The sequence below is a fragment of the Oncorhynchus kisutch genome, linkage group LG17 (assembly GCF_002021735.2).
Source record: "Oncorhynchus kisutch isolate 150728-3 linkage group LG17, Okis_V2, whole genome shotgun sequence".
NCBI lineage: Eukaryota > Metazoa > Chordata > Actinopteri > Salmoniformes > Salmonidae > Oncorhynchus > Oncorhynchus kisutch.
Genome location: NC_034190.2, coordinates 45,679,649 through 45,702,721, shown reverse-complemented (window position 1 = coordinate 45,702,721; position 23,073 = coordinate 45,679,649). Strand labels below are relative to the sequence as shown.

Below are 23,073 nucleotides of genomic sequence, written 5' to 3'. Positions count from 1 at the left end.
TGTGTGTGTGTGTGTGTGTGTGTGTGTGTGTGTTTGTGTGTGTGTGTGTGTGTGTGTGTGTGTGTGTGTGTGTGTGTGTGTGTGTGTGCGTGTGCGTGCGTGCGTGCAGGTGTGAGGTGTCCTCGAGGGCACAGAAGGGATGGAGGTAAAACGCATGAAGTCTCTTTAAGGAGGAAGTATCTGTTCAGGGTTTTTACCCTCTGTAAAGGGTAAAACACACACACAAAGACACATATTGTGAGAATTAGCACCTTGAACTCATAATGAAACCTTGACCCAGTTAGAGAGCCCACTTACCGTCAACTACATTCAACAATTTCTGAGCATTATAGTGTGTGTGTGTGTGTGTGTGTTTGAGAGAGATATCGCACAACTGACAAACTTTCCACCACGTCTGACACATGCATACACATATACAGACAGACTTACTGTATAATAACATGAATATTACCCTATCCAAATAACCAAGGCTGTTCAAAGTCCATAACTGAATTTACACATTTCAGAGGTCCTTCCCCTAGCTTTGTAGGATGTGAATAGAGACCGTTTTGAATAGAATCCAACAATAGCAATACAATAATCGTTTTGTGGTGAAGAGGAATAGATGTGACCTGATAATAGCCTATAAACATTACGGAATCAGATATCTCACTAATCTACCGCTGTTAAAGCTATCTTTACACCACTGAGATGTTTTTCAGATTCGTCCTGGGTTCAAATATATGCATACTCTGAGTATTTGACTATTTTCAAATAATATGGTCCGAATCAACTACTTCTGTTGGAAGTATTTTACCATTTTAAAAAAATGTATAGGCCTAGCATAGGCTACTATATGAATTATTTTCAAATACTTAATTCCAAATACATTATTTCAAATACCAGGCAGACCTGGGGTAATACAATATTTGCATTTGAAAATAGAAGTTTCTGTGTATTTGAATACATGCCAATATTTTCTAAGTGTTATTTTAAAATACATTCTAATATTCAACTACTTGTATTTTCAAATAAATAATATCCAAATACTTGGCCTACTTCCAAATGTCTTCGAAAGTAATTGAAATACTAAAAATAGTAGGCCTCAACACTAACTGTGCAGGGGACTGCAATGTTTATGCAGCAAACATTTCCGTCCTTCCCGCAGTTAAATAAAATGTTCTTTCTCAGTATACCCTGACTATTATTTCCTTACTGTTAGTTAAAGCAAAGTTCACACTCGGCCATCCAAGACGTAGAGCAGCAACAGTACTAGCTTGAACATTTGGCAAGTTCGTTTTACATGGCCCGGTTTTGCATGGCCCGATGCCCCGGGAGTAGAGATTTCTCTTAAGGACCAATGGAACGGTCTAAAAAGAACACACTCCGACTAACCGGGGCACCGGGCAATACAAAACGCATTCGCCCAATGGTATACTGTGGGAGGTAACTACTGATGTAACCTGTCTGTAGGCGGCTGGAGAGGTGGAGCTGTATGTTGTAAACTAGTCAGCGATTACGCACTCTCCCAAGACACAATTTAACTCGCAGGGAACTATTTGATCAGTTCTTAGGAACATACAAGAACAACATGGCACTGGAACATAACATGTTGACCTACCTACTTTTCAGTTGTATTGAATTGCATTTATTTGGTTTTGAAATGCACTCTGTAGTGTAAACATGTATGTGGACTGTCGGCCCACTGGATTTTGCGTTTGTTGGCTGCCTGAGCGTTGTTCTAGCAATGTCGGATACAATGTGACTTTTCCAAGTGTCTTTGGTGTCAGTACTGATCAATGTTCATGATGAGTTGCGGAAATGAACCAGCACGTGCTGTGCTCCTGTTGTGTTTGCTGCTGCTCCTGCACGCCGCGGAGGAGAAACCACGCGCTAAACTAACTGTCACCGAGGTAAAGGAATGAATCATACCATCTTTGATGATAATCTTCATGGAGATAATGTAACTAATAAGCAATAGAGACATTATACTCAGACTGTAGCCTATACATAATGGAAATGATGTATTGAAAATGCATTAGGCTATGTGAACCTGCATCAATATTCACTTCACATGTCAATAACAAACAGCCATGCTCTGTTTCTTCTCCTTCTTCCTTTCCCTGTCTCCTCCACTTTATCCATAGATTCAACACCATAATGGTAAGTGTTACTTTAGTCCATGGTCCCCTTGGAGAGCTGATCTTATACACAATATGAAGAGGAACAGTTTATTTGGAATTGAGACTTCACGTGGAAATTTTACTCCATATGCTGTACAGTTTTGAATGTTCTGTGGCATTTGTTTTTTCTACAGGTTCCACCTGGAACTTGGAGAGTCTTCCCCAGCTGAGTCTGTCCACCTTCCGGTTCTCTCCATCACAAGGCTCCTGTTCTGCTTGTGTCCATGTCCGTATCAGAATGAAAGCTGCAGGTAAGGCCTTGAACTCTGTCTCCCATCCACAAACAATCTCACTCTCCACATCTTCCTCTTCCCCGTCAGAACCTTCTTCCAGCTTACTTTTATCCAAAGTCTTCATCTCAGTCTCCCTTTCTCTGACCTTGTTTGTTGTCCCCCATGATGAAATTGGGAGGGGACTATGGATTTGCCTCTGTATGTTAGTACATTAGTCACACACAATATCTCAGACACCACTGGCCTGATGTTTGATGAAACTTGGGTGAATGATGCGTCTTGTTATAGAGATCCAGCATTTACAAAATTACACTGATTGTCCAGATTGTGGCGGTATAACAAGAGATTGAAAATGCTAACTTTGTCAGGTCATGCCCCTCATCCTGTTTGACCTAAAGTCATGCAATTTGGTACATAGGTCCCTCTCCTCAGGGACCCCATAAGACTCAACCTATGCAAGAACATTCATATCAACCACACAGTGGCTCTATAACGGGCACATGTTTATATCGCTTGATCTGTTTGAAATTTGGCACATAGGCTCAGGAATATTAGTCTAGCCAACCCATGCGATATCTCCGACACCACTGGCCCGATTTAGACGAATGAATGATGTGTCTTGCCATAGAGGTCCAGCATTTACAAATCACATGTTATTGACCCAAGGGGGGGGCGCTATAGTAATCAACTGTGCGTACGTTGTCACACGCGATATCTAACACACCACTGGCCCGCTTTTGATTAAACTTGGGTGAGTGATGCATCTTGCCATAGAGATCTGTCATTTACAAAGTTATACTGATTTGCAAAAGGGGGGGCGCAGCATCATCCGTGGGGGGGGGGGGGGGGGGGGACATGTTTACTGTTGCCTTATTTGTCTATCTTTCTTCCTTAACATGACTTTCTCTTGTTCTACCTTTACTGCCACAATTCCTTAATCTGTCCTCTGTTTTTCCTCTCTAGACTTTACTGGGACACTGACTATTACCTACCTGGAGCTGTCAACTAGTACTCACAGAATCATCTCCATAGAAAATGTTAAAAATCGCACTTTACAGGTAACAACTTCTCTTCATTCCACTGACCAGTGAATCAAAGTGAAAGAATCAAAGAACCAAAGTTATCAGCTGGATAGAATAGATGGATACAATTAAGTTCACTTTCTTACCCTCTTATCTATTAATTGTCCCCCACGATGAAATCGTGGAGGGGACTGTGGATCTATCTCCATCAGTTCGTGCGTTCGTACGTTAGTCACACACGATATCTGTGACGGTACTGGTCTGATTTTGATTAAACTTGGGTGAATGATGCGTCTTGCCATAGAGATCTGTCATTTACAAAATTACACTGATTTCCCAAGGGGGGCCCTGCATCATTTGTGGGGGATAACATGTTTACTGTTGCCTTGTTTTTATTTTAAGTGGAGAGGCCCGCTTCCATTCAACGGAGGAAAGACCAAAATCAAACGTTTACGTCTCCATAATATTGGCCATCAAATTTTGGTAAGATCTGATATTTTCATGCGCGCACACATTAAAACAGGTGAACGTGTGTTTCTGATTATGGTGCTGTGTCTCTGCTGCCCGCCAGTGGGAGTTGGTGTATGACTGTTTCCCGGCCGATGCAGGGCGACAAGTGTATGTGTCTTTGTCCTCCAAACCAAAGAGAGAAGACAGGTACATCGTACAAGACATCTGTCCAGGTAATTGTTAGTGGAATTCTAAATTCCTCTGTATTATTTCCCAATCAGAATTAAGTACTCTGTCAATGCATTCTATGGGATCGTAAAACCCATATTATTATTATTATAGGAATGGACAGAGCCCCAGTCTTAAACTCAGGTAACAGCATTTATTACAAGAGAGTACTGGGTAGATACACATTTTACCACAGGTTATAAACTGAAAATGACGTCAGCGTTTCCTAAATGTTCTATCTCTTCATAACACCGGTAGAGAGGCCCTATAGTTCTCGAGCCTTCCCTCCTCTCCTAAAGCCAAGGTCAGTCACTGTAAATCAGCATTCTAGACAGTCTGGAGATAGTCCGTCCCTGCCATCTGGAGATAGTTCATTCATTTGTACAAAGGAACAGACCGTCATTGTTACTAAACTCCTGACTATATTATATACAATTGGGAATGGGAGCAAGAGAGAAAATTCATATATGTACAGTACATAATAGCATTTGGACTAGTCAGTCCTGATTGAAATGTATACATAATTAGTCATCATTGATAAAAATTCCCTTAACAGTAATGAATCTCAAAACCTAACCTTCCGCATCCATCACTTTTCCCCTTCCCTCATGTGATCAAAATGACGTAATAATTTATTACATTGCTATAGTCATTTTGCATACTATGACTCTCTGTCTGTGGTGATTCAGATCCAGTGCCGGAGTTTGACCTGTTTGTTGATGAGCTGGCTCGATCCCTCACTGTAACTGTAGCCACTGGGGACCACATGTACCAGCCGCCTCTCTCACCTGAAGTGTACACCAGGCTGTGCTACAGACAGACAGACTCAGAATGCTCCAACCTTTCTCCTCTTACCACTGTAAGCCCATTGTGTGTGTGTGTGTGTAGACGTGTTTCAAAAGGTGAAAGTTGTGTACAAAGATGTATATAATTTGTTTATGGATAACGTATGCTTTCACCAGATTGACACCAATCAGGCATTGTCAGTGACTCTCGGGTTCCCCTACCTGCTTCGCTGTGTCTGTGTACAGGTAAGGTCTCACTCGACTACATATCAGATAATGTGCAATGGACAGTGACATTGCTGCATGGCTCAAACTATGTCCCATGTAAGTGTCCTTACTTGTCTTGTCTGTTTGTATGTCTGCCTGCTACAGGTATATTACACACACCTGGATGCAAGGCGAACCACAGTTTGCCCATTTGTGAACAGCTCATTAGGTGGTGAGTATTCGTGTTTTTTTTTTATGTCTCTTAGACTTGTGTGAGATGCAGTAGTTGATGATTAGCTTCAGTCTCTGCCTGTGTTACCTGTAAATTGCCCTGTGAATCTGATCTGGGAAACCAGGGGCTTTCTGCTGGATCTATTATTATTATTGTGAGTCACAGATAAACCAGCAGAGCATGCAGTCCTTAAGAGACCGAAGTCATCTTGGAGCATTCACTCCTCACACTACTATCTGTAATAATACACTGTCTGTGTGTGATTTGAAGAGAGCAGAGACGTGTGGCGCTCCAGTTTTGTGACTCTGTATGGTGAGTTGGGTTCCAACCTGGCATGGAGTTCCCCGTGTCCTGCTGCTTACCTGAAGCTCTCTGCCTCCCTCTGCTGGCAACACCAGAGAAACACATCCCACTGCACTCCCATCTTCAACTCCACACTGGAGGACATAGTGGAGAAGAGAGATCTGGTAAGGGTTGGTGATTACGATGATGATGATGAAGAGGAGGATAATAATGATGAATATTCCCTTCCCTCTCCCGTTGACAGAAATATAATGTTTCTGCTGTGGATAAACACCCTCAGATGTGTGTGCAGGTAAGACTGTGAGCCGATACATGTATAATATCAACAGTTAACTGTGTAGTACATGTGGGTTTCAGTCGCTGATGTTCTCATGTCTCTCCTCTCTGTAGTTGTCCTTCAGAAGCAGTTTTGATGTCCACTGTCCATTCCTGCCAGGTGAGAGACCACAAGACCGCAGTGATATGAATACTGCGCTTGATATTGTTATTATGTATTTATTTAAACTTTTATTTAACTAGGCAAGTCAGTTAAGAACAAATTCTTATTTACAATGACGGCCAAACCCAGACGTCGCTGGGCCAATTATGCGCCGCCCTATGGGACTCCCAGTCACGGCCAGTTATGATACAGCCTGGATTCAAATCTGTAGTGACACCTCAAGCATTGAGATGCAGTGCCTTAGACCGCTGCGCCACTCGGGAGCTCATAAACACATCTTCTGTGCCACTAAGAGCGGTAAAACTCCATACCACTTTTAGTCTACCCAAATGCATGCAAGACCCTCCCTTGGGCAAATCCGACCATGAGTCTATAAACCCTTCTTTCTGATTCCAAACAAACGCTCAAACAGGAAGTACCATCCGACCCGAGGCTACAATACTATTTTGCTAATACAGACTGGAATAAGTTCCGGGGATCAACCGATAGCATTGAGGAGTTTAGCACATCAGTCACAGGCTTCATCAATAAGTGCATAGACGATGTCGTTCCCACAGTGCCTATACAAGCGTGTAAACCAAAAAACATGTATTACAGGCAATATCCTTGCTGGGCTAAAGGCTAGAACTACTGCTTACAAAGAATGGGACATGGATATGGGTGCATACAAGAAAGACTGCTACGACCTCCGAGACATCAAACATGAAAAAGGACAATATAGGAGGAAGATGTAATTCAAATCAAAATCAAATCAAATGTATTTATATAGCCCTTCGTACATCAGCTGATATCTCAAAGTGCTGTACAGAAACCCAGCCTAAAACCCCAAACAGCAAGCAATGCAGGTGTAGAAGCACAGTGGCTAGGAAAAACTCCCTAGAAAGGCCAAAACCTAGAGAGGAACCAGGCTATGTGGGGTGGCCAGTCCTCTTCTGGCTATGCCGGGTGGAGATTATAACAGAACATGGCCAAGATGTTCAAATGTTCATAAATGACCAGCATGGTCCAATAATAATAAGGCAGAACAGTTGAAACTGGAGGAGCAGCACAGCCAGGTGGACTGGGGACAGGAAGGAGTCATCATGTCAGGTAGTCCTGAGGCATGGTCCTAGGGCTCAGGTCCTCCGAGAGAGAAAGAGAGAATTAGAGAGAGCACACTTAAATTCATACAGGACACCGAATAGGACAGGAGAAGTACTCCAGATATAACAAACTGACCCTAGCCCCCCGACACATAAACTACTGCAGCATAAATACTGGAGGCTGAGATAGGAGGGGTCAGGAAACACTGTGGCCCCATCCGAGGACACCCCCGGACAGGGCCAAACAGGAAGGATATAACCCCACCCACTTTGCCAAAGCACAGCCCCCACACCACTAGAGGGATATCTTCAACCACCAAATTACCATCCTGAGACAAGGCTGAGTATAGCCCACAAAGATCTCCGCCATGGCACAACCCAAGGGGGGGACGCCAACCCAGACAGGATGACCACATCAGTGACTCAACCCACTCAGGTGACGCACCCCTCCCAGGGACGGTATGAGAGAGCCCCAGTAAGCCAGTGACTCAGCCCCTGTAATAGGGTTAGAGGCAGAGAATCCCAGTGGAAAGAGGGGAACCGGCCAGGCAGAGACAGCAAGGGCAGTTCGTTGCTCCAGAGCCTTTCCGTTCACCTTCCCACTCCTGGGCCAGACTACACTCAATCATATGACCCACTGAAGAGATGAGTCTTCAGTAAAGACTTAAAGGTTGAGACCGAGTTTCTCTATTACACCGGCTCTGATGCTCGTTTGATGTGGCAGGGATGGCAGACGATAACAAAGGGAAACCCAGCCATGAGATGCCCAGTGACGAGAAATTCCCAAACTAGCTAGGCCACAACAACTACGCCACACTGACCCTAAACACAGGGGCCCCTCAGGAGTGCGAGTTTAGTCCCCACCTGTACTCCCTGTTCACCCATGACTGAGTGGCCATACACGACTCCAACACCATCATCAAGCTTGCTGATGACACAATGGTTGTAGTGCCTGATCTCCGACGGCGATGAGACAGCCTATAGGGAGGAGGTCAGAGACTTGCCAGTGTGGTGCCAGGACAACAACCTCTCTCTCAACGTCAGCAAAACCAAGAAGCTTATCGTGAACTATAGGAGAAGGGTTCGAGAGGTTCAGGTTCCTTGGCGTCCACATCACTAAGGCCTTAACATGGTCCATACACACACCCGCACAGTCGTGAAGAGGGCACGATAGTGCCTCTTCACCCTCAGAAGGCTGAGAAGATTAGGCATGGGCCCTTGGATCCTTAAAATGTTATACAGCTGGGCCCCAGTCTTATGCTAAATAGCCATAAGACTGCTAAATTGTTAATTAAAGGGTTCATCACTCCAGAGAACGTGTTTCCACTGCTCCAGAGTCCAATGGCGATGAGCTTTACACCACTCCAGCCAACGCTTGGCATTGAGCATGGTGATTTTAGGCTTGTGTGCTGCTGCTCGGCCATGGAAACCCATTTCATGAAACTCCTGACTAACAGTTCTTGTCCTGACATTGTTTCCAGAGGCAGTTTGGAACTCGGTAGTGAGTGTTGCAACTGAGGACAGGCGATTTTTAAGCGCTATGCGCTTCAGCACTCAGCGGTACTGTTCTGTGAGCTTGTGTGTTCTATCACTTTGTGGCTGAGCAGTTGTTGCTCCTAGACGTTTCCACTTCACAATAACAGCATTTACAATTGACCGGGGCAGCTCTAGCAGGGCAGAAATTTGATGAACTGACTTGTTGGCATCCTATGACAGTGCCATGTTTGAAAGTCACTGAGCTCTTCAGTAAGGCCATTCCACTGCCAATGTTTGTCTATGGAGATTGCATGGCTGTGCTCGATTTAAAAATATGTGTTTTATACACCTGTCAGCAAAGGGTGTGGCTGAAATAGCCTAATCCACTCATTTGAAGGGGTGTCCACATACTTTTGAATATGTAGTTTATCTACGTCAAATTCCTGGTACTGTATATAGTTTAATTCCTCTTGTGTTACTATTTGTATTTATATATATATATATATATATATATATATACATATATTTTCAACTGCATCGTTGGGAAGGGCTCGTAATCAAGCATTTCATTGTAACAGTAAAGTCTACATCCATTCCTCGCATATGACCGATAAAATGTGATTTGAACATCTCTCTCTCCTTCCTTCCCTCAGGTATGTCTAAGTGGGAGGCATATGTTGGTCCTGGTTCACAGAGTCTCCGTGTCTATCTCACTTCCACTATCCCAGCATCCTTTGCTGCTCAACTCTGTGTATGGCAGGACAAGGGATGTGTGTCCAGAGGAGCTATCTACTTAGTAAACATGGTAAGGTAAGAAGACTGTTACCGTATTATAGAGCTGTAGACACTGGTCCATGCTATTAAGAGTGCAGTTTTCTGTTGTACAGGGTGGGGGCACCAGAGAGACACAGCTGAACCTGCCCTTATCCTTCCTAATTGAGAGACTATGTGTGCAGGTATGACCTAACTATGAATGTTTTTTGTATTATGTGAAAGGATATCATACCTTACTTTGACTTTCTTTTCATTTCATGCTCTCTTTAACTCTCTGAAGGTGTGGCGGTCAGATCCTCCACAGTATGGGAGGAGAATACTCTGTCCTGACTGTGAGTTCTCTCTCTCTCACACACACACACACACACACACACACTCACACACACCTTCCAGCACTTATAAGTAGTATCCTCATATGCCTTCTCAGATTCCCACAGGAGATGGGGTCTCTATGCTGTTGCAGCCTTGACACTTCTGGTTACTGTGGCAATGCTGGGACGCCTCATCCACTATGTGACCAAGAATGGAGTCACAGGTCAGTTTTTCTTGTACTGTACGTAGACCTTTGTAGCCCCTTCTTGTGTCCTCAGTCATATTATATTGCATTAACAATGTTTGCAATATTATGTACTGTTTTTGACCTACTTGTCTGCTCTGTCTTTGTATCACCTTATCATTCAAACCTAATTGAATCCAAATTTGATTTGATCCCAAAGGCTTAATGTTCATCAGTGAAATAATAGAGAAATCAAGCAATAACTTACAATCATTTCCAATCATTTTTTTGTCTCATCCCCGTTACCCTCTCCTTTGTGTGTGTGTGTGTCTGCCTCGCCCCTTCTCTCGCTCCCTGCAGGTTGGCTGTTCATCCAGAGGCCTGTGTTGTTGGTGTGTTCCTCAGAGCTGTCAACCCATGTGTCTCCCGTGTGTGCTTTGGCCTCCATTCTACAGGGAGAGCTGTGTGCTGACGTGCGCATGGCTCTGTGGGCCCAGATCTCCAATGGGAATGGTCCTGGGGCTATGGAGAGGTCTGGGGCTGGTGTGGCTGAGCTGGGCCCTGTGCCCTGGATGTATGGACAGTGGGAGGCAGTCAGAGAGGCAGGAGGCCGGGTGCTGATCATATGGAGCCCAGAGGCTAAGGAGTCCTACAAGAGCTGGAGAGAAGAGCGAGATGGAGGGAATAGGAGAGATGGGAAAAAGATAGGAGGGAGTAAAGGAGAGGAAATGCGACAAGGGGAGAGTGGAGTAGAGGAGCTGAAAGGACTTGAGTTAACAAGAGATAAACAGGAGCAAGCAGGAATGGAGAAAGGAGTGGAATGGAAAGAGGAAGGTAGGAGCGGAGAGGAGGAGAGGGAGCCCTCCTCAGTGACGGGGCCAGTGTTCAGGGCTGCCCTGTCCTGTCTGCAGGGGGCACTACAGGGGACAGGCAAGAGCCACGGCTTTGCCCTTGTCTACTTCCAGGACCTCTGTCACAGCCGAGACATCCCCAAAGACCTCAGAGGTGTCCCGCGCTACTGCCTGCCTCGGGATTTTGGGGGACTGATACGAGAGCTGGGCGGGATGGCTAGAGGAAGGAACAATGTGATTGGCAGCTGGCACTGCTGGCTCAGACTCCTCTCCAAAACATTGTCGCTTTGGTTGGCACGACGACTAACTCACAAGGTGAGTTGCCACGGACGCACCCACAGGAAGAAGAGGGTCCAAAACCGAAATTGTCGCAGAAAGTGATGTCAGAGAGGACACTAAGCAGGCATGTGTCGCCACTGTCAACCAATTAAGAGAGGACAGAGCCAAGCACTTTGCAGGAGGAGTCACTCAGCGGGCCACCGTGGTGATGAGGCAGGGCATCTCAGGTTTGACCTTTTATACAGGGCCAGTTTTTGTTGTTGTCTTGACTGTAACATGAGGCATGGGTGGTGTAGTGACCCAAACAGAGACAACAAACATTTATGCCTATCAAGTCAATAGGGGGTAACACTTCACCACTAAGATACCTTACCACTTGATTCGCTAAGCTAAGTAAATATGGTCGTCTGGGTACATCCCACGTAGGGCCACAGTTTGTTCTTTGTGTACTGAGTGCACTGTTTGAACCTGACCATGAAGCCGCACACATCAGCCTTACCGTTGTGGGTTTGCCTGGACAAAGGAGACACCTTAATCTAGGGAATATCTCCTACAAAATCAACCACCCTCTGTTAATACAACAAGATTTAAATTCACTACATTACTCTGAACAATCTTGGCTAATTATTTTGTTTTGATTATATAAGTGATTTTTGACATAATATAGTGAAATCAGAACAAGTTGACATGGCAGAGTGCATGGGGGCTGCCACATCAAGCAGCATTAAGGGAAATGTTAAAGAAAAGGAGGCTTGAAGTACAGTTGCCGGGCGCAACACACCAAAGGAAACGGTTCACCCTATCTTCATCATGGAGAGAAAAATCCTTACAAGGGAGGAGGCCAGAGCTAACCCCCTGAAGGAATAATAGCTCAACCATAGCATACAGGGAATCCACCCAAGCCACTTGAGGTTGGTACAGGGCAACTCCTTATTGGAGGAATATCTGTCTGTGGAAAGCATGTACTGTTCAAGGAAAACAACCCTGACAGTCTGCAGTCATGCATGGCCAATCAGAACTCAGTTCAAGGTACAATCAAAGAGCTGCCTGAATCAGCAGATGACAGAGTTTCTGACCAAAGCAGGCTGCAAGACTGGGGAAAGTTATGAAACGCATGATTCGACGCAAGAACCAACTCACTAACTGTTCCAATGGAGAGAGAGCGCTTTGTTTACATTGAAGCAGTGCCCCCCAAACCCAGACCGCGCTCTGCAAAGATGGGTCCACACTGGGTCCAAATATTATTCTATGGATCGTGCAATGGACAGCGTCAAGACGAGCCGGAACAAAAGCCTGCACTGAGCCCAAAATGCATTCCAGCCACTGAAGAGAACTTGAATTACATAGAGGAGATGTACAGTATAGCTAGTCTGTGCTGGATGACAACGCCTGCCTGAAAGTGGAACAGAGCTATCAGAAACACGCGCAGAATCTGGAGAAATTCAGGCCACTTCTACACCGAACAATAAGGGGGATGAGCCTGGAGAAAACAGTGTGCCAGACCCAACTATACATTCTAATGAGCAGAGAAAGAAGAAGAAATTAAGTAGCAAAAGAATGTGAAGAGAAAAAAATGGAAGTGACAAAAGCAGAGTAAAACAAGAAGAAAGGCAAGACCTCACTTGGGAGGGCAAAATAAGGGAATCCATCCTTTAATTATCTTATTCCCTCTGTGCTCTGTTCCTCTGTTCTCTACAGGCAAGTAAGAGACCTAGGGAGACTCAAAGTCTGGAACAGAAGTCAAAGAAAGAAAATGATGATGAACAGGACCAAAGTCCCCAGATCACAAGTGAAGAACACAAAAACTCTACCCAGGAAGTATAAGGGTGATAGAACCATCATGGACAATGTGTGATGTAAATACTACCTGAGCTTGATGATCACTAACTCACTGGGCACAACACGTCATTTCAACGTGGAAATGTGGGTAATATTTGGGTAAGACGTTGATAGATTTCACTGTGCTTCATCTAATACCATAACCAAATTACCTGGATAGGAGTTCAGATTATATTAAAAGTACATAGTGTCAATGATCAATGTTGTTTGAGATTTTACAAAGAATATTATAGCAATTGTGAAGATCTCCACAGACCTGTGATGATCTTTGCATGCTATCTTGAACATGCACACTTTCTATAATTACACAAGACATTTATAGTTCCAGTAGGCTAACCTCAGAATGTGGCCATGGATCTGTTACTTATTTTAAGGTAGAATAAGTACTGTTACATTAGCCTTATTGCTATATACTGTATTACAAAAGTAAATGGAACTGTCCAAGGTACATATTCTTCAAATGTTGATATTTGGTTGCCAAATGCATTTCAATATCCAGTTTGTCTACAAATTAATAATTTGTTGGATTCACGTCTCCATCTCAACCAAAAATCTAAATTAAAGAATTGTCACTAGAGCCGTGCGCTGAAAATCCTGGACACATTCTGTAACGAGTACTGAGCTTTGAACACCTCATCTGATTTTTCAAATGTGAAGCTTGTCTTCAAGTGTCTCTCAATGGTCTTTCCCCTGAACCCCCTGCCCTAACAGATGCCGGAGCTGCAAAGGCCTGGAATGTCCACCAGGGAAAACTGCAGGGTCTTTCTACTGCATTGTTTCCCAACAGGCTGCTACTGCTTCAGCAGTGCAATCATGTATGAACTGCCGTGTGTTATCCAACAGACCCATTAAGACTGTTGTATGTCCAAGTTGTAAATATTACTGCTATGAGATTTGCTTAGGTGCATCTAATTGAAGGCTGGCATTGTGGATATAATTATGATAATGTACAGATGTGATATTTTTATTGATTACGTATTTATTTTATTTTCATTAAAGTCTATTTTGGGACGGGTGTTGAAAATGAGCTTGAGCTAGACACACTAGTGCAATGCATCGGACGATTGTTTGTTCATTGTGTCAATGTGTTTGTCCCCATTCAAATAAACTCAACTATTATTGTATGAAACTGAATGTCCTTGATGTGTACCCTCACCACAGGTGCTCACGTCATCACAGGTTACAGAAACTCACTTCATCACTTTGATGAAAGTATGTGATATCTTTGGGCACTAACTATACATACAAAGTGTTGTTTTACCCAAGTCTCCACTTGACTGTTAGAACCTTTCTGGAATATGTAGTTCTACTTAAGTGCACAGCATCAACATGCCCCATCTTGAGCCAGCACATGTCCATCTCTAACTGGTTGGCAGTAGAACTGCCTGGGTATGCACAGTGCCATAGAGATGATATACAATGTCTGGGTATAGAGACCACTCCTACATTGTAATGAGCTCAACTGGACCAGGATCGGTCAGCTCCAATGAGCTTGTGTGGACTGTACTGTAACCTAAGGTAAATGAGAAATAGACACCTTAGTGACTCATTCTCTGGTCCAATGATGACATTGTCTTAGTTTAATATTTAAATTATTCAAGACTTTGTTTTCAGAATATTTCACTTTGCAGTATGTAGTTATCAACTATCACACCCTGATCTGTTTCACCTGTCTGTGTGCTTGTCTCCACCCCCCCTCCACATGTCGCCCAGCTTGCCCATTATCCCTTGTGTATTTATACCTGTGTTCTCTGTCTGTTGCCAGTTTGTCAAGTCAACCAGTGTCAACCCGGCTCCCCGGTAATTGTCTCGGGCAGAAGGTATGGCTATCCACCCAGGATCTGCCCCCCCCAGGTGTAATCCCGCAAACTCTCCCCCTGGTTTATGGGCCCTTTCTCCATCTCCAAGGTTATTAGCCCCTCTGCTGATCATCATCTGTTGCTCCGTACCCTTCGTAACTTCTAAAGGATCGGCGTCCCTTCAACAGGACAGTTGTAAATCATGCAGTCATGTCAAGATCGCAGATTTGAGAGAAACAACAAATATCAAGACTTCACTATATCATTAGGGGTGTAGTATATCCTATAGGACCATATCTGGTCAGAGCGATGCCTTCATGGCATGCCGACAACACGGGCAGTCATCTCTTGAACTGTGTCAACTAAGCACCAATCGGGGTCAAACAAAGCTAGCTAGATAGCCAATAAGCTGGGCTTTACAGGAGTATCCAGAAACCATGTATATGTCTTAAAATGTAGTTACTAACCTTGTATGACAGCATGCCTTTTCATTTTGGACAAATTATAAGGATATTCACAGTTATGAAAACTGGTTGTTTTGTAAATGTTGAACTTATATGGCCACTAATACTTGGAAAGCTAAATCAAAGTCCAAGTATACAGATTTGACAATATTCTTACATAAAAATATAATATGAATGCAAATGGCTCCTTCACAATTTTCCCAAATGTACCTGGGGACTTCAGGCTTGCAGTTCACTCATACTTCAAGTTATCCATCAAACTTTGCACATACACTGCTGCCATGTGGTGGACACTATCGGAATTACAACCAGAGTGATGGCTAGAACTGTGCCCTTTCTCTTGCATTTCAAAGATGGTGGTAGAAAAATATGTATATATATTTTTTCTTCTACAAGATCTATTGTGTTATTCTACTACATTCAATTCACATTTCCACAAACTTAAGTGTTCCCTTTCAAATGGTACCAAGAATATGCATATCCTTGCTTCAGTTCCTGAGCTACAGGCAGTTAGATTTGGGTATGTCATTTGGGCAAAAATTGGGGAAAAAAAGGAAGTTATGCCTAAACATCCCACCTTTCATGTGTCCAGAGCCAAACCTATTTCTCACAGCCCTTTGTCTACTGTTTCCAGGCCCACCCCCTCTACACTGTCTCGGTGAGGCGTCTCCTGAAGGTTCGACCTCTGGGCAGGGGGTTTTAGTACCTGGTTGACTGGGAGGGTTATGGCCTGGAGGAGAGGTGCTGGGTCCCCGCCAGGGACATCCTGGACCCAGGCCTCATCAGGGTGTCGACGTTGAAAAACCGCGATCATCCAGGTATACACCCAGGTAGGACACCAGGTGACGCCCCTAGAGTGTGCTTGTCTCCACCCCCCTCCAGGTGTCGCCCATCTTCCCCATTATCCCCTGTGTATTTATACCTGTTCTGTTTGTCTGTTTGCGAAGTTTCGAATGGGGGGTCGTTTTGCCAAAATCCATTTTATGTTTTTAGTCATGAGTAATTAACTGGGGTCATAGCATAAAGTGGTTTCTGTGAGAATTACAGGAGGGGAGCGCTTAACCCTGGGGGGTCATTTATCCCCAAGCCACCCTACCATAAGACAATTGTTCTACCCAGAGAAGTAAGTAATGTTTGCAATTATATGCAGTAAACAGAGGCAGATCTGTTGTCATTGAAGGTTTAAATGAACTGCATTCTGTGTTTAATGACTTTACCCTATGCATTGTGTGGACTTGAGTGCATGTTGCATACAATTTGAAATGCTATTTTGTACATTAGTAAAAATGTGTGTTTGTAAATGTCCTTGATGTTTATTTATCCTTTTTGCTTTCTACAGACACTTTGTGTGTATACTGTATTGGTAACAGAACAGATCTGAGAGCGCATGTGCCCTTATGGGTATGACACCTCTGTAAAACAGAACCACTTGATTGTCATGGTTTACTAAAAAAGCGAAATTGCATTGATCATGGAAATCTAACTGGCAACTCCATGCAGCACAATTGAGCCACCTTTTCAGGTAAACATACCTCTGTCATCCTCCTGACTGTCACTCTCCATTCACACTTATTTCCAGGAGATTGGATTGAAGTGCCACAGAGCATCCGCGGGAATAGCTAAGTAACTTTTGATTTACCTGAAACAACAGGTGCATGTTGACACAATGTAAAATTGAAGTGAAATTGTAATATTAATTAATTGCAGTGCATCAATAGGCCTATATACACATGTATTAGTTAGTCCTGTCCGTGATAAATGTATCTTAAGTACAAAAATTTACCATGTTAAATGATTTGGTATCCTACTTCAGCTTGCAGTTTATTAGCTTACCTTTAATTGATGACAAGGAAGAAATCACTGAGAAACACTGTGCCTTCGGAGGACTGCCAGTAAACGTCGCGATGTAACGAATAAATTATTTCTTGCTTCTAGATAATGATGTGGGAATCCGTGTGATCAGCGCAACCAGCTCCACTTTTCAAGACAGAAAAAGGGCCGACCTGGAGGCAGACGCGCTCAGGGTCCTGTAGAGCCAATGGCTTCGCCTGTTCCTTTGGGTTCACTTTGTCCTGGTCCTACTGCTGCAGCGAAGGTCCCCGTCCGCTGGTACGCTGGAGATGATACACCGTGCACATCGTGCATTGACATTGGGCGTCTTATGGTTTCTTAAATTGTTTATCGAGTGTGTTTCAAATCATTTCAATTCTAAAGATAACATCGCAAGTCTTGTAATTAGGTTGGAAATACTGATAAGGTATGGATAGCTATTGCACACAAGTATGATTGTATAGATATATTATTTGTTTGTGTGCATGCTTTTGTGGCTTTCTTTACCACATGCAAATTCATGGTGGCTGTAGCTTTAGTTCACTTGCACGCACCATGCACAGTAATTTGTCTATCTATCACCTGTCATTGAACTGTTGTCTATTAAAAATATGATGGTTATTTGGGGGAACTTTAGAGTTGTTTAGTGGACAGGACATATAGCTCAATATGTAATAGTTTATGTTTGATTCCTGCAGATGTGGCTAGCCTTATTGCTGGCGCCAGAACCATATGGCAGTCCAGTCAAGGTCTATACATTATCTTCCTCAGGGACCACCACAATCCCCTCCTTTACAAAACGCTAAGAATAATATACATCATACATTTCAACCACAACTGTACTGTAGGCTATGCATTTTATTCATCAGATCATGTATTTTGATGACCATGCTCTCCCCTCTTTCTGTCTCAAAGGTTGTTCCCCAAACCTAGGTGTTGTGAAAGAATGGTGTTGCAATCATTTTCATTAGTGCACTACACCCCGCCGAGCCTGCTTTAGTTTTATGCCACCATTTAAACCCCTGATTGACTGACATCTGACTGATTTATGTCTCAGTGCCCAGGCTCCAAGCTGTGCTCCTATTAAACAGTTCTAACAAAACACTGACCATGAGGATGAGTCGGATACAGACAACCACTGTAGCTCCCTTCAGTGACCACGAGCACAACCGTTCCTTGATTTTAACTGGCGGCTTTATTCTGTAGTTTTAGTCAGAATTATCACCTTCCGTGAGAACTATAAAGTAAATGAAAAATACAGTTAAGCACACTCTTACAACCTTATCTTACGAGTGACTTATTAGCTTGGTATAACTCTGAAGTACTTACATACATAACAGTTTAACCGGCGCTATAACAGTATCATATTAATCACATGAATAAAGGAAAAATACCTCATTGGCTGCTTATTACAGAAGGGAGGAAATCAAACTTCACACTTATTATTCCTGGCATGAATTCACACTTCATCCCAACATACACGCTGCAACCTTTATGAACTACACCCGATGACATGAAAACTTAGCTAACGCAGCGCAGGATTGCCTTCCCTCCAAAAGTGTGTTGCTAGCTAACTAGCTACGTAGTTCGGCTTGTCTTATTATTTCCCCTGCACAGCAGACACGTAAACAATTCAAACAAAAGACAGTCTAACTGTCAGTTACAACCACAAACACACCGGGTGGACGGCCACTCTCCACGGACATTGGGTAATGCCAATCGTGTGAAAAGTTGACTTACCCATTACCTTTAATAGTGTGTATAATAACATATGCCATTTAGCTGACTCTTTTTTTTCCAAAGGGAAAGGGGGATACCTAGGGATACCTGTACAACTGAATGCATTCAACTAAAATGTGTCTTCCGCATTTTAAAAAGCGACTCCCAGTAGTGCATGCGCAGGTTTTCGTATGAGTGGCCCAAGCAGGAATCAAACCCTTGACTTTGGCATTGCTAAACCACAGATGAATATCTGGTGTTTTCTGATCACTGACAGTGTGTTTGTGTTTGGATGTGTCTTTTTTCAGAAAAGAGGAGAAATGTGAACCCCCATCCTGCTTTGTGTGTTCAAGTAAGGTGTTTTCTTTCCCTTCACACTTGTCCAATGACTATTGGGCAGCATGCACTGTATAAAAAAAATGTGAGCCGGTATTTGCTCTGAAATGTAAGTGCAAGTGTTTGTCTGACACTGTACTGCTTCTTGTTGTCTAGATGAAAGTACAGGGGATGGATACAAAGCTGGATCCCTTAATATGTCCATATTTTGGTTATTACTGCATTGTCGGAACTAGAAGCACAAGCATTTCGCTACACTCGCATTAACATCTGCTAACCATGTGTATGTGACAAATAAGATTTGATTTGATTTGCAAGTTTCAAATTGCAAATTTCACCCCTGAGGGACAATTTATCTATAATGATTGATTATCTGGTCACCTCCAAAATTACTGGCACCCTTGATAAAGATGTATAAAAAAATATATATAAAAAAAATTGTACAAATATCGAGCTATATTATATGTTCACATTTTATGTGTGCTTGAGGTCATTGTCTTGCTGAAACCACAAGTTCTTCCTGGTAGAGCATTGTCTTGCTGAAACTACAAGTTCTTCCTGGTAGAGCATTATCTTGCTGAAACCACAAGTTCTTCCTGGTAGAGGCAAAATGTTCTGGTACTTGGTAGACTTCATGATGCCGTTGACCTTTTTCATTTTAAAATATTTTTTTCACCTTTATTTAACCAGGTAGGCAAGTTGAGAACAAGTTCTCATTTACAATTGCGACCTGGCCAAGATAAAACAAAGCAGTTCGACACATACAACGACACAGAGTTACACATGGAGTAAAACAAACATACAGTCAAATAATACAGTATAAACAAGTCTATATATGATGTGAGCAAATGAGGTGAGATAAGGGAAGTAAAGGCAAAAAAAGGCCATGGTGGCAAAGTAAGTATAATATAGCAAGTAAAACACTGGAATGGTAGATTGCATTGGAAGAATGTGCAAAGTAGAAATAAAAATAATGGGGTGCAAAGGAGCAAAATAAATAAATAAAATAAATAAATACAGTAGGGAAAGAGGTAGTTGTTTGGGCTAAATTATAGGTGGGCTATGTACAGGTGCAGTAATCTGTGAGTTGCTCTGACAGTTGGTGCTTAAAGCTAGTGAGGGAGATAAGTGTTTCCAGTTTCAGAGATTTTTGTAGTTCGTTCCAGTCATTGGCAGCAGAGAACTGGAAGGAGAGGCGGCCAAAGAAATAATTGTTTTTGGGGGTGACCAGAGAGATATACCTGCTGGAGCGCGTGCTACAGGTGGGTGATGCTATGGTGACCAGCGAGCTGAGAAAAGGGGGGACTTTACCTAGCAGGGTCTTGTAGATGACATGGAGCCAGTGGGTTTGGCGACGAGTATGAAGCGAGGGCCAGCCAACGAGAGCGTACAGGTCGCAATGGTGGGTAGTATATGGGGCTTTGGTGACAAAACGGATTGCACTGTGATAGACTGCATCCAATTTGTTGAGTAGGATATTGGAGGCTATTTTCTAAATGACATCGCCAAAGTCGAGGATTGGTAGGATGGTCAGTTTTACAAGGGTATGTTTGACAGCATGAGTGAAGGATGCTTTGTTGCGAAATAGGAAGCCAATTCTAGATTTAACTTTGGATTGGAGATGTTTGATGTGGGTCTGGAAGGAGAGTTTACAGTCTAACCAGACACCTAGGTATTTGTAGTTGTCCACGTATTCTAAGTCAGAGCCGTCCAGAGTAGTGATGTTGGACAGGCGGGCTTGTATAGTTTTACTTGTATTTAAGAGCAATTGGAGGCCACGGAAGGAGAGTTGTATGGCATTGAAGCTTGCCTGGAGGGTTGTTAAACACAGTGTCCAAAGAAGGGCCAGAAGTATACCGAATGGGGTCGTCTGCGTAGAGGTGGATCAGAGACTCACCAGCAGCAAGAGCGACATCATTGATGTATACAGAGAAGAGAGACCTTAACAAAGGCCCCATGACCAGTGGAAGCGAAATAGCCCCATAACATCAAAGATACACCACTATATTTTACTGTAGGTATGAGGTTATTTTTGGCATATGCATCCTTTGTCTATCCTTACCCCTATTTTCATCTCATCTGATCATAGCACCCGGATCCAATCCAAGTGCCAATGCCATTTCGCTAACTCCAGACATTTACATACGTTGGTTGCTCTCAATAAAGGATATTTTCTGGCAACCCTGGAGACTTGGTGACCCCCAAGATGCTACCAAATTCTGTAATTCTCCAACTGTTGCATCAAATTTTCCGTTGCCTCCCAAACCATCTTCCTCCATGTGCGTGTGGACAAGATACACTTACCAGCAAGTTTATCACTGTTCAAGTGGTTATACACCTTATAATACTTGCCCTAATAGTGGTATAATTAAACAATAAGCCGAGGGGGTGTGCTATATGGTCAAAATACCACGGCTAAGCACTGTTCTTATGCCCGACACAACGCAGAAGACCTGGATACAACCCTTAGCCGTGGTATATTGCCAATATATCTCAAACTCCCAAGTGCCTTATTGCTTAATTATATTTCTTACCATTTATTAAGGCAATAATTAAAAAGTGTAAAACCACTTGAACACAGTGGTAAACTGCTGGTAAGTGTATCTTGTCCCCACGCACAGTGCTATTATAAATTGGTTACCAATTGAATGAGTAAAAATAAATGTTTTGTCATACCCGTGGTATACAGTCTAGCCAATCAGCATTCAGCGCTCGGACCATCCAGTTTATAATTGTTTTAGTAATTTTTTGGTACCAATTGCCTGTTTTTATGAAAGTCAATAACCATTTGTGTCTTTTTGTTTGAGTTCTTTACCTTTCCCCATGGTGATGGATGACAAATGGATTTTATGTGTGTTACTTAATTTTTATGCCCCAGTGAAACAGGAAGGCCATGGAAGGCCACATTACAGTTCCTTAAGCTGAGACGACCTTTACAAAGTAGAGTTCATTCAGATTTACATTTTTTTTTAATCTTTAGGGGTGTATCCTTATATCCTTCCTGTTTGGCCCTGTCCGGGGGTGTCCTCGGATGGGGCCACAGTGTCTCCTGACCCCTCCTGTCTCAGCCTCCAGTATTTATGCTGCAGTAGTTTATGTGTCGAGGGGCTAGGGTCAGTTTGTTATATCTGGAGTACTTCTCCTGTCCTATTCGGTGTCCTGTGCGAATTTAAGTGTGCTCTCTCTAATTCTCTCTCTCTCTCTTGGAGGACCTGAGCCCTAGGACCATGCCTCAGGACTACCTGACATGACGACTCCTTGCTGTCCCCAGTCCACCTGGCCATGCTGCTGCTCCAGTTTCAACTGTTCTGCCTTATTATTATTGGACCATGCTGGTCACTTATGAACATTTGAACATCTTGGCCATGTTCTGTTATAATCTCCACCCGGCACAGCCAGAAGAGGACTGGCCACCCCTCATAGCCTGATTCCTCTCTAGGTTTTGGCCTTTCTAGGGAGTTTTTCCTAGCCACCGTGCTTCTACACCTGCATTGCTTGCTGTTTGGGGTTTTAGGCTGGGTTTCTGTACAGCACTTTGAGATATCAGCTGATGTACGAAGGGCTATATAAATACATTTGATTTGATTTTGGGTGCCAATCATTTTGACACATTTTTTTTTTGGGGGGGGGGGTTATTACTTTTTAAACAATGTGCAATTGTATTATTATAAAATCATGTACTTTCCCAATTTTTTTGCATACAATATAACTTTGAATTTGTATTACTTCATTTTATACAGTATTTCTGTTGCTCATCTTTATCAAGGGTTCCAATGGAGGTGACTGTATTAATTCAACTGACACATTAACCATATTATATATCAGTGTCGATAGTATAGACCAGGTTATCTCATTGGTTAATCTCTGTCTCTCTAACACGCAGCGTAGAGATTAGTGCTCTATTAGCTAGAAGGATATTTGGCAGAAATAATGGATACAGTCATGGATTATGAGGCATTGATCCCCAGCTCTAAAAGGTATAATCAGATAGACTTCTCCTGTAGCATCCAGGAACCGATGGAGTCTGACTCTTCTGATCGGGCTACTACTAATCTGTCTGGCAGTAC

General features: G+C 43.2%; 1 protein-coding gene across 2 annotated transcripts; it reads left to right on the top strand.

Moving 5' to 3' along the window:
- Positions 1-1,453: 1,453 nt before the first annotated feature.
- Positions 1,454-13,987, top strand: LOC109907747 (interleukin-17 receptor C). 2 transcript variants are annotated; one of them, XM_020505915.2, is made up of 18 exons: positions 1,454-1,892; positions 2,127-2,142; positions 2,297-2,413; positions 3,359-3,453; positions 3,820-3,900; positions 3,989-4,100; positions 4,210-4,239; positions 4,785-4,954; positions 5,058-5,126; positions 5,253-5,319; positions 5,590-5,786; positions 5,867-5,914; positions 6,013-6,058; positions 9,273-9,424; positions 9,507-9,575; positions 9,674-9,725; positions 9,821-9,928; positions 10,250-13,987. In XM_020505915.2, the coding sequence occupies exons 1-18, from the start codon at positions 1,779-1,781 to the stop codon at positions 11,119-11,121; spliced, it is 2,415 nt and encodes an 804-aa protein (XP_020361504.2). In that variant the 5' UTR covers positions 1,454-1,778; the 3' UTR covers positions 11,122-13,987. The 2 variants fall into 2 exon arrangements, with proteins under 2 accessions (XP_020361504.2, XP_031649781.1); XM_031793921.1 differs by lacking the exon at positions 4,210-4,239.
- Positions 13,988-23,073: the final 9,086 nt, after the last annotated feature.

Bases quoted from the DNA above. Each gene is read 5' to 3' on its own strand.
- LOC109907747 (XM_020505915.2), top strand. From the start codon at position 1,779: ATGTTCATGATGAGTTGCGGAAATGAACCAGCACGTGCTGTGCTCCTG. The intron at 5,127-5,252 runs GTAAGGTCTCAC...TGCCTGCTACAG, and splicing joins TTCGCTGTGTCTGTGTACAG to GTATATTACACACACCTGGA. The intron at 9,929-10,249 runs GTCAGTTTTTCT...CGCTCCCTGCAG, and splicing joins GACCAAGAATGGAGTCACAG to GTTGGCTGTTCATCCAGAGG.